The sequence below is a fragment of the Juglans regia genome, chromosome 7 (genome assembly GCF_001411555.2).
Source record: "Juglans regia cultivar Chandler chromosome 7, Walnut 2.0, whole genome shotgun sequence".
In the NCBI taxonomy this organism is placed as follows: domain Eukaryota; kingdom Viridiplantae; phylum Streptophyta; class Magnoliopsida; order Fagales; family Juglandaceae; genus Juglans; species Juglans regia.
This window is the reverse complement of record NC_049907.1, coordinates 41,684,715-41,697,185: the sequence shown is the minus strand read 5'-3', so window position 1 is coordinate 41,697,185 and position 12,471 is coordinate 41,684,715. Positions and strand designations below refer to the sequence as shown.

Here is a 12,471-nt window from a genome sequence, read left to right as displayed (position 1 = left end):
ATAAAAAAGATGATCCCACCGTGAAAAAATGTGAAAATTCAATTTTTTTTTTTTATGGGGCCCATATTTTTACAAAAGACTTATACATTTGGAGCTTGTACCTAACATTACTCTTGAATGTTAAGATGAGTTTAGATATATTTATGAGAAGTTGAAAAAAGTTATGGGTCCTACGTGTAAATATATTTTGAATTGATATGAGTTTAGTGATTTGAAAATTGAGTGTTTAGATATTAAAAGATGTCTAAATCTAAACCGAATTCAATTGAGTTAAATGCAATCAATGAACCAAACGAGTCCTAAATTGCATAGATCGGGATTTTTTATAAATTTTTAATCAAACCACAATTTTTACAATTGAGAGAGATAGCATATAGACTCTACTACTTTAAGGCTACGTTTAGATGTTGAACTGAGTTGAATTGAATTGTGATGATAAAATATTGTTAGAATATTATTTTTTAATATTATTATTATTTTGAGATTTGAAAAAATTAAATTATTTATTATATTTTATATTAAAATTTAAAAAAAATTATAATAATAAGTTGAGATGAATTTATGAAGCAAACGAAACCTAAATGCTAGTGTCCATATTACCTATGGACAACAGTTAATGCAGAGTTCATATGCTGGATCTATTTCTCTACAAATTATAGAAGTGGTTGGAATTGCAAACTATTGGGACTTCACAACCAAAAAAAAGCACAGCAGACAGAAGCCACATGAAACACGACCAAACACAAAAGCAGCATATCATATAAAGGACTATTGAGAACAAATTACAGAAGGCAGGAAAATGCAACCATTTTTTAACAATAGATGCGTTACACACTGGTCTGTACTTGTCTCTGAATTTTATTTCTTTGCAAAAAGAGAGAGATGACAATTATATCCGAAAAAAAAGCAAAGGGAGCCGTGTAAAAGATAATTTCTGATTCTAAACATCAAGCATACATCTTTTCCTGTGTCTGAGCAGTTAGAGCACTAAGGCTCTTTCGAGGTGCAGCAAAGCAATCGATAAATACTCATTATTCTTTGGGATGATGTGGCTACCCTTTGGAAGTCCCTCACTCAACATAGAGACATTCTGGCAGTTGAAAACGAAACAATACGTCTAACTGAGGAGAGGGAAAGAAAAACAAGAAAAAAACTAGGCATCATTTCATGACATCCAATGGTCCCCAATATTTTTCTCACTTCAGATGGTGCTCAAACAAAGATGCCATCTCAATCTGCATGACAAACAAAGTTAATTGATGTGAGAACTCAATCATCTAAAGAATAAGATATATATATATATATTTTTTATAAGTAAGAAACTTTATTGATCGAATGAAACTAGGCAAAGTCTATATGTACACATGAAGTATACAAAAGAGACACCTGATTACATTCTAGAAAGCTCAAAAGAAAGTAAAAACTCATGAACATCCCCTCTCTTTAATACAATTAGCAGAAAACCATTGGACCAAAGAAAATACAAAAAAAGTTCCATATTTCCCCCACAGCTCTCTCCTTCTTGTTGAAGCACCTCTCATTTCTTTCCATCCATATACACCACAATAAGCACAAAGGAACCATCCTCCACGTCACTGCCAGTTGAGAGCTATGATGATGCATATTCCAACATGCTAAGAGTTCCACCACACTCTTGGACATAACCCAAGTCGACCCAGCTCTACTAAATATACCAGCCCATAACTCCCTCGCCACCTCGCAATGCAGAAAAAGATGGTCAATCGATTCACCATTGTTCTTACACATGTAACACCACTCCATTATGATCATTCCATGTTTCCTTAAATTGTCAGCCGTCAAAATCTTTCCTAAAGCTGCAGTCCAAGTAAAAAAATGCAACTTTGAATGGCACGGGAACTCTCCAAATACCCTTCCATGGAAACACAATGGGCTGATGGTCTGTCAGCACCTTATAGAAGGATTTAACAGGAAATTTCTTACCCCCCGAATGTTTCCACAGCATTCTATCTCTACCATTTCCTCTTATCTTCTTGGAATAAAGATAGCTGAAAAAACCTGCTATCTCCTCAACTTCCCAATCCTGCGCATTTCTGGAAAAAATCATATTCCAATGCGCACTATACCATTGGCTCGACACAACACATTTGAGACAGCAGCCTGCTGATTTTCAGCCAATCTGAAAACAACTGGCAAAACAGAAAATAGAGCTCTCTCACCACACTATTCATCAAACCAGAAACGAATTCTTGTGCCCTCTCCAACCTCAAAATTGATGTGTTGCAAACACCTTCCACCCCTTTCTAAGAAATTTCCAAAGGCTCACACCATAAGTCCCCCCTACCCTCCTTGGAACACCAATCCCCCCAATCACAACCATACTTCCGATCCACGACCATTCTCCACAACGAACTAAATCCCTTCCAATTGGAATTTCCACAACCACTTTCCTTTTTTTTTTATAACCGTGGGTGTCCAGGTCAGCTTGTGCCAACCTCGACTAATTCCATGGAGCCCTGAAGTTAACGACTAGGTAAACTTCTAGTGGCCCTAAAGGGACTCAAACTAGTGACCATTAAGGAGCAAACCCAAGGCCGGACCAGCTAAGCTACCCCTCAGGGTTAACACACAACCACTTTCCTAATAGAGCTTTATTAAAAATGATCAAGTTAAGCAACCTCAAACCTCCCAACTCCTTCGGACTGCACACTTTTTGCCAACTCACAAGATGAAATTTATTCTCCTCACCCATGCCACCCCACAAAAAAGCTCTAAATAGTTTTTCAATCCAATTAGCCACCCCCATTGGTAAAAGAAATAAAGAAAGAAAGTAAGTAGGAAGATTGGAAATGGTACTTTTGATAAGAGTTAGTCTCCCTCCTTTTTATAGGCAGAGCCGCTTCCAACCCGACAACCTTTTTTCTACCTTCTCTACAACACCATCCCAAATATTTTTTGCTTTTAAAGAGGCTCCCAAAGGAAGTCCGAGATATTTTATAGGAAGAGCAACCACTTTGCATCCCAACAATTCTGCTAGAAGGTTGATATTCTCCATCTCCCCTACCAGGACCAATTCCGACTTTCCCAAGTTCACCTTGAGTTCCGAAACAACTTCAAAACACAAACAACCCTTAAAGCTTGAATCTGTTCGCTGTCAGCATCATAGAAAATTAAAGTGTCACCCGCATACAATAAATGGGAGATGGATAAAGCCTCATTATTAATGTTACCCACTGAAAAACCGGCAAGAAAACCTCCCCTTACAGCAGCCTCCACCATGCGACTCAAGGCCTCCATTACTAAAACAAAGAGAAAAGGAGATAACGGGTTCCCTTGTCTCAAACCCCTCGAACTCTGAAAAAAATCCACAAGGTTTGCCATGAACTAAAACAAAAAACCGGGCGGTTGAAATACAATATTTAACCCAACCACACCACCTATCTCCGAAGCCACATCTTCTCAACATATATAGCAAAAAATCCCAGCACACGTGGTCATAAGCCTTTTCCATGTCCAACTTGAAAAGAACTCTTGGAATACCATCCATCAACTGACTGTCCAAACACTCATTTGCTATCAAAACTAAATCCAAAATTTGTCGACCCCGTACAAAGCATTTCGAGGTTTGAAAATTATTTTATCCATCACCAAACTCATACGATTTGCTAATACCTTCAAAATGATTTTATAAATCCCGCCTACCAAACTAATAGGACAGAAATCTTTCAACTCAATGGCCCCTGCTATCTTTGGGATGAGGGCAATGAAAGTAGCGATAAGAGACTTCTCAAACTTGTGACTAAAATGAAACTCATGAAAAACCCGCATCACATCATCCTTCATTGTGTCTCAATACTCTTGAAAGAAAGCCAAAGAAAATCCATCCGGGCCTGGGGATTTATCTTTGCACATACCACTCACCACCTGCTACACTTCAGCTTCCTCAAATGGTCTCTCCAACCAACTTGCAACACTGACATCCAGCTGGTCAAAAAACAAACCATCCAGTTTAGGATGCCACACCGCAGTCTCTTTGAGAATATCTTCATAATAGTTCACATTATGGTCTTGAATATCCTCCGAGGATTGGTGCACCATATTACCGGATTGGATCACCTCAATCACATTATTACGCCTGTGGGAATTTGCCGTGAAAGAACTTATAACATTTGTCGCCCTCCTTCAACCATATCATCCTAGATTTCTGTCTCCAAGAAATTTCTTCCATTAACAAAACCTTTTCTATCTTAGACACCACCTCAATCTTTCTCAAAGAGGACTCCTCATTGACCTCCCCAACTTCTAGAGAATGCAACTCATTCCAAAGAAGACTTTTTTGCTCATCTGTATGTCTAAAAACCTCAATATTCCACTTATTTAAATCCAACTCAAGGGCTTTAAGTTTACTAAGTACAATAAAACTAGGGGTACCATGAAAGGAATAGGAAACCCACCAATTCCTGACCCTTTCCTCAAAACCAATCGTTTGTAGCCACATATTCTCAAATTTGAAGTAACGCCAAACCCCTTGAATGCCCTCACAATCTAACAAAATGGTAAAATGATCAGAGCATACCCATGGCAATCTTTTCTGGCTTAGATTCGGATAATGTGTCTCCCAAGAAGTAGAAACTAGAAATCTGTCCAACCTTGACCCCCTCTACTGTTAGAGCACGTGAAAAACCTCCAAACCAGAGGAAGATCAATCAAGTTAAGATAAAAAATCAACTCCGAGAAGTCTTCCATCGCTCTTGTCAAAGAAGTAGCCTCCTCCCTCTCACAAGGAAAGTATACAACATTAAAGTCCCCACATACGACCCAAGGTAATTCCCATAAATAATACAAACCTGCCAGTTCCTCCCACAAAGAGCTTCTTTCTCAATCTGCATTAGGCCCATTCACTCCTGCAAGAGCCCACCTCCACCCATCCTCAATATTCTTGAATGAACCAACCATTGAATAGTTTCTAATGCAATCCTCTACTAACTTCACCACTCTGATATCTCACATCAACAACACCCTCCTTAAGCACCCAAAGAAGCTAAATAACTCCACCCAAGCCTTCACAGGAAATCCCCACACTCCTGTAACTCCGCCACCTTTTTCAGCACCCAATTCGAAGATTTAGGAACTGGGTTAGGTGGAATAACACATAGTGGGGTAGGACTACTCAACTCATTCTTATCACACCCATTCTCACAAACCACCATCTAAAAGCCATCTGAAGAGTCATCTAACCCCACATCCCCTGTAGCTCCACCACCTTTTTCAACACCCTTCTGTAAGCCATATAATACCACTTCCCCTGAAGAGCAAGCCAATTGCAACTCACCAAACAGCACCTCTAATGTATTCCCGATGCCACCATCGACCATTCCACCCAATAAAAGTTGGTCACCCATCCATGGGACAAGCTCCCTCGAAGGTACTTCAACCACTGGAAGGTTGGACTGTGCTGATCTCCCCATCAAAAGCAACCCCGCCGTCAAGCTCTTCTATCAACTCCCCTTCCTCGGTTTCCTCCCGCTGATGTGACGGTACCAACCCACCAAGATGATTGTCGGCAACTGGGTCCGACAGGTCACATGCTGGTGCTATGGGAGAGCGGCCAAGGCCCTGGACCAATATATCGGGTGAAACCCGAAACTTTTCCATCCAAACCCATTTTGGGCCTATTCCCTGGCCTAGCTAGCTCCCTTTGACGGCCCAGCCTGATCTGTAAAACTGAAGCCCCCCCCTCACTGCAATAGAGCTCAATCCCCGACCCAAGCCCAAGCCCATCTGTAAAGCCCCCTTCCCCTTAACACACCGTTTTAGCCAGTGTATATTATCAATCAGAAAACCCACTTGTTGCTCCATTTCAGCCAACACTAGAAGCACCCTTACCTCATTCAGACCCACCACGTCCCTGCCACCCCCCTCGCGACTTTGTGCATCAGTTAAAATAGAAGAGCCACCTAAACCTGGCAGACCTGCCCTCTCTACATGCTTCACGGCTCGAGGCATCTCCATCTGACCTTGGAGTACCTCTCTGTACAACCGAGAAGTCGACTTATGCATCGTCAATGGTGGAAGCACCCGTGGAGAACCACCTTTTCTTCCAACCTCCTTCAACGCCCCTACCTGTTTCATCCTTGCCCAAGCCACCTTTATCTTTGTTTTCCTCACACAAAACAAAGGATGGAGATAAGAGCTCCTTCAAGGTTTCACCAAATTTCCTCCAACCCTCCCCTTCCTCCCTTTCGGCACCACGATCAGACTTCGCTTCTTCTCGTGACTGAACTCCGATAAAGAGGAGAACCTGCCAAAGTAGTTGTGGCACCTCAGCACCACAAGCACCTGATTCCCTTCTACGAGTTCTAAGAAACTCAGAGGATCCCACTGAAGCAACACATTCCCTCACCATTGAAGCCAACCACACCAGAGCTTCGTGATCGATAGAGATGTATTTCACCATGCGGCGACTACTCTCTGTCATTCTACATCACATCTCGTTTTCCCTCTTAAACACAAAAGTCTTGTGATCAATAAGAACATTTATGCACAACCCCGTCGCAACCATCCAACGCGACAAACAAAAGAGAACAAAACAGTAATCACTGCAATATTCTTATGCCATTAACATAACACCACCAACGAAGTAACACCAACTACATGATATTTCGCATGTGTACGGAGAGAAAAGTGTTTAGGAGAGAGACAACTAAGCAAGTGTGCATAAGAATAAAATAAATAATACACATCCATAACCAATATACAGTATAAGGAGTATAAAATCAGTAGAAAGATGCGTACAACAACTAATCTACTTCCCAATATTTTAATTTTTTTTATAAGTAATCTGTCTCCCAATATTTTAATTACTCAGTCAAAGGAAAAATATGGAAATAGAGACATTGAAAATATTAAGAAACTGAAATCAGATTATTATATTTAAAGTTCTCAGGTCAGAACTAAAATTGAAAATAGATGCCATGTTTGTCAAACCTTATGATTTACACAACCATACAACTATGAGGATTACGAATTTGCATCTTAAAATTCTAGTCCAGGTTTTTGTTATTAAAAATACATTGCATTGGTATCATCATTGAGACATTGAGACAAAATGAACTTAAACATTCCAACTCACAGCTGTCAAAGCAGTCTCGGAACCCTTATTGCCAGATTTCCCACCAGCTCGATTTAATGCCTGCAATAATTATAAAGGCAACAGTCAGAGATCACATCTCATCTAGCGGCACTCTCCCATTTACCTTCACTTTAACTACCAGATTACCTGCTCCATGTTATCGCAAGTCAGAACACCAAATATGCATGGAACTCCTATAAAATCATGTAGAAAAAGCTTCAGTCTATCATTAGGAAGCAAAACATAAGCTAAATTGGATATGACATCAATGTAAGAATGACAGCTGCGACATTCCATCTCATTTCACCAATTTAATAGCAAATTCAGATAGTTTATAGATCACCTTGCCAATGCGCAAGGACATACAATTGATGTGTGGGCTGCTTAACAACATAGTGAAAAGAAATAAGATGCAAAATTGATGTGTAGCTGTACTTTGTCTTGTCCTTCAGCCAAAATAGCTATCAAAAAATCAAAAGACAAATTTCCAAGCCCATTCAAGAAGCACACTCAGGGCCCTACATGTAAAGTAAGTTTCCTACGTGAAAAAGATATGTACATGCATAGACATCGTAGTCTAGACAGACACCCATGGGAAAACCATGCAACAAACAAGATGCTTTTTTCTTTCTTTCTTTCCTTTTTTTATAAGTAACAAGATGCAAACTAAAGCTTCCCCCCCTCCCCTTGTTTGTTTGTAAGTTACATATGCACCCAGAGGCTCCTGATCCAACAATCTCACCCTCCATCCTTGTCATGAAAGGGGAGGAAGAGGTATTTGAGCTAGAGCCCGTTGCCTTTTAAGCAAACTATATATGTAATATTGCTACATACAAAAGCCGGATTCACGCAATAATAATTAGATCACAATACTATATTCCCATCTACTGCTATAAAATAAAATCAGCTCAGCAACTAATACAAAACACAGAGACCAACCTGAACTTAAACCTGCTGAAAGAACTCCAGATGCTGCCGAATTAGCAACAGCATCATAGTGGGAAGTATCACCTCTAATCTAATGACAACAAAAATGGTTCATAAATTAGGGCACTCATTACAAGCATGTTCTCAACATATTGAGTTAAAGAACACTGTCATTGAGAGATATTATATCTCATCAAAAGATTTTAATCAGTAGCGCATCACCAAATCATACCACTGCTCCAATACATAAAACTGCATGATATTTTCCTGACTTCCCAAGCCTTTCTGCAGCAATACCAATTTCGAAACTACCAGGAACCCATACAACCTGATGGACAAAGCGAAGAAAATAATTATCCATTGTCATAGTGTTATCATGCAAAATTAAAACCACAGACCAAGCTAACAATCACAAGGCACAAAATCCCTGTAAGCTTCAATACATTTATCCAATAAGCGTGTCAACAAGGGATAGTATGAGGATCACCACCATGACAGGAATGTTTAAAGAAGGATGGTTGTTAAAACTAAAAAAAGGATGGTCATGGTGATTTTGGCTTTCGATCTTTTCCATGCTCTGACAGCAACGGCAATAACTAGTCACAACTACTACTTCCTCAATGATTGTACTAGTTTAAGAAGATGCTATACTTAGCCACAACAATCAAGATATTTGCAAAAGTCTACGTTCTATAACTCTCGTAGATACTGTGATAATAGGCATAACAACATATGACAATTAAATTGTTTTTAAAAGAGTGGCTACATACATCGATGTCTTCATCTTGGACAGAATAGTTCTTGAATGTAGCCAACGCTCCTTCTAACAGTTGCTTTGTCACAATCTCGTTAAATCGTGCTACAACCTTCAATAATCAAAATTCAGTGAAACCAATATCGGAAGTGAAGGGAAGCTAATGCTACCCTAAGCAGAATCATATCATTAGCCGGAATTAAATTTTCGAGGATTTCACAGCCAATTTCGGAAAACTGCAATTCCCCAACAATTACAGATATGTATACAAATGATTTTTTTTTTTGTTACTCGAGTTATGTGTAGGACATTCAGAGTAACTGACCACGGCAAAGCGAAGACCCTGAGTTCTGGTGACAGATCCTGTCAGATATCGAACTGCGGACGTTTTTACAAAAGACGAGCGGTCATTCCTCTCAACGGAAACGCGAGGAATCGTTCCTGAAATTAATTCATTTTTAAAATATTAAGCATATACATGCAGAACAGTGCATTTTTGCACGAGGGACTGATTAAATGAAGCTACCTTGCGCAGAAACGGTAAAGGAGAGAGATTTTGACTTGTGAGTAGCAGCACGTTGAAGTTGTAAGAAAGTACTGCAACCACCATTGCCATGATGATGCTTATGCTGCGTAGGCAAAGAGAGGCGCGATTGAGGGAGGGGAAGGGAACACTCGGTGGAAGCAAACGAAGCCATTTTTCAACCAAACACTAGTGAGAGCCTTCTGAGAACAGAGGAGAAGAGAAATAGTGAAACTTTAGACATAATATTAATCCAAAGGTATCAAAGCCAATGTCACTGAATCTGTTCGGCTGTATTTCCTGGCGATAAGATTTATCCCAAACTGTTCTTTAACAAAGATTATATAAATATAAACTTTTTTCTGTGGCTGAATTTGCAACCTCGCGGTCAACAGGAGAGGGCTCACTAGAACCACCAACTGCTAAATCAATACGCCTCGCAGCACAGAACTACAAGTAATGCCAATCAATCGGCTTAAAAAAACGGAAGATCTGGGAAAAGCTTACCTCGAAGAGCGGCGGGTGGTCGAAGGCGGCGATGGCTGGGTAGTGTCGCTAACGGTCGGCGGTGGAGACTGAATGAGGGAGATAGATGCAACATCGCGGCTTCAGTTTAGTTCAAGGTTTATTATAAAATCTAGAAATTTACCATTTCTGCCATTTGTGAGCGCGTGATCAAACACTACCGAAAATATTCAAAACGGTGAGTTTCATAATTGAAAAATCCTTTATGAAAAATTCAATGGACTACGACATCATCTTATGGCTCATTTAAATAGTAAAATGAGATAAAATAAATTGAGATAATTTTTGAATAGTAATAAAATTATTAATTAAAATTAAATAAATTAAAATATTTCATCTTAATTCTCTATCTAAACTGACTCTTATTCTTATTATATTACGATGAGGTGAAATTCTTCTTCAATTTTTAAATTTATTTATTTTAATAAATAAGAAATAATTTAGAATAATGGAAAGTGTTATATTTATAAAATGAGATAATACTAGATTTTGTAGCATCACTCATTGATAATATATATTTCATATGGATAATACACATTTTTGTTGATTGCGAGCATCATTATAATTGTTTTATTTGGAGCAACAATATCCATCTAGTGATTGGTCCTATTAAGATTTTCATAATGCATCGCTATTAAATATACGAATTTAATTGATGTAGTTCTAGCAATACGTCTTGCAAGTGACCTTAGCATGAGAAATGTTACTATCTTGTCTAAGTTATATGGTTCACTTTACTTCATGTGTCACGTAGTTTATTAAAAAAATAAAAAAATAAATACATAAACATAAAAGGAATAAATGAAATTTAGAATTTCAATCATTTTCTATGTGTTTTTGGATGTAATTTTGTTTTAAATATAATTTTTTTAATAAATCATGCGGCACCACCATTAGTATTATGTTAATGAAATAAAATGAGCGATATAACTAGGCAACACAATAGCAATTCTCTTTGGTTAATACCTTCTTGCTTATTCATAAAAATAAAAAATAAAAAAAATACTTGTGTGCTCTCTCTATCTAATAGATAACATACTATTTTATTTCAAATAAACAAGTTAACATAATGTCCCGCTAGAAGGACCGAAGCTTGCACGGAGAGATGCTGTAACCTCTTTATGCAAGGTTTAAATTACATGATTTTTATTTTAAAATAATTAATTAATGATATAATTGGAATCTTATTGAAATCTTATAAAGAGCAATAACTTATTCTTTTCAAATAATGTGAGATCTTATAAACCATCTATTCTTACTCATATCATATGAGGTATCACATATGCAAAGTCCTCTATACATCCTTTCATGTATTTAGGTCTCGATTAAATGTTGAGATGAGATAAAAAAATATATGAATAATAATAAAATAATTGTATAAATAATAGTAAAATAGTTTGAATTAAAATATTTTATTGAGTTTTGGAAAGGAGTAAAGATTCTAAGACTTTGTTTGGATTCAAAAAGTGTTTTATCTCATTTCATCTTATCTTATTTCATCTCATCATTACAACTTTTTTAAATTTATACACAAAATATAATAAACAATTCAACTTTTTCAAATCTTAAAACAATAATAAAATTAAAAAATAATATTATAATAATATTTTATTTAATTTTCATATTTAATCTAAAACCATCTAATCTCATCTTTGAATTCAAGCAAACCTTAAATGGAAGTCATATTACAAATTTCCACCTAACCAATATGAGATTTGTCATTATATTTTAATACTTAAATATGTGTTTGTTTAAATAGAAAAGTAAAAATGATAAATCACATGTTGAACATGTAGATGTGAGAATGTGTGTGGTGTAAGACTTTATTGTAGAATAACTCATTTAGGAAATGATAGAGACAAATTAAATAAAAAAATTATAAAATAAAAAAATTGTTAAAATATAATTTTTTTAATATTGTTTGTATTTTGGGATTTACAAAATGTTAAATTGTTTTTGTTAAATAAGGTTAAATTGAATTACCTCAAGGAGCAGAATTTCCACAAGGTCATATCTTTGCTCATCTTACAGTCCACGTCACTTTGTTGTTTGCATTTCTACGTCGTTTAGGAGACTACTAGAGTCTCTTAGAAAATTCCACACTTCAAGATTAAAAGATCTAGATTAGTGTCTCTAGGAAAATGAAAATGAGAGAGAGAGAATAGTTTTTGTCTTCTTTTAAGACTCTTTTTCATCTGCTCAAAATAATGTACGTACTCTTATTTTAAAGAGTTTACTCACCTGGAAGTTAATTAACTTCTCTAAATATGTGGAAGTTAAATAACCTCCTTAGAGTTGTGATAGTGGTGGGGAGTTAGCACATTACTTCCCCACCCATGTGGACTCCAATTGGTCATAGGATTTACCCATTACCAACATCTTTCACTTGTCCACTATGGGTGCTATGTACATTAACAATGTGATACCCCATATGATATGGATAAGGGTAGGTGGTGTATGGGATCCCACATTGCTTGGAAAGGAGAAGTTATTGCTCTTTATAAGGTTCCAATGGAGCTCCAATTGTATCATTGACTAGTCCTTTTGGAGTATAGGCCATGTTGTTTGGGCCTTCTATTGGGGCGTTACAAATGGTATCAGAGCCTATTCCAACTAGAAATGTGGGACTTG

General features: G+C 37.3%; 1 protein-coding gene across 2 annotated transcripts; it reads right to left on the bottom strand.

The window, feature by feature from the left end:
* Positions 1–738: 738 nt before the first annotated feature.
* Positions 739–9,926, bottom strand: LOC109009474 (6,7-dimethyl-8-ribityllumazine synthase, chloroplastic). Of its 2 annotated transcripts, none has more exons than XM_018989985.2 (9): positions 9,823–9,926; positions 9,319–9,518; positions 9,118–9,233; positions 8,809–8,904; positions 8,271–8,366; positions 8,051–8,129; positions 7,259–7,305; positions 7,112–7,171; positions 739–1,235 (listed from the first exon to the last, which is right to left on the bottom strand). In XM_018989985.2, the coding sequence occupies exons 2-9, from the start codon at positions 9,488–9,490 to the stop codon at positions 1,197–1,199; spliced, it is 705 nt and encodes a 234-aa protein (XP_018845530.1). In that variant the 5' UTR covers positions 9,491–9,518; positions 9,823–9,926; the 3' UTR covers positions 739–1,196. The 2 variants fall into 2 exon arrangements, with proteins under 2 accessions (XP_018845530.1, XP_018845612.1); XM_018990067.2 differs by having other exon boundaries at positions 9,319–9,515.
* Between the last annotated feature and the right edge of the window lie 2,545 nt (positions 9,927–12,471).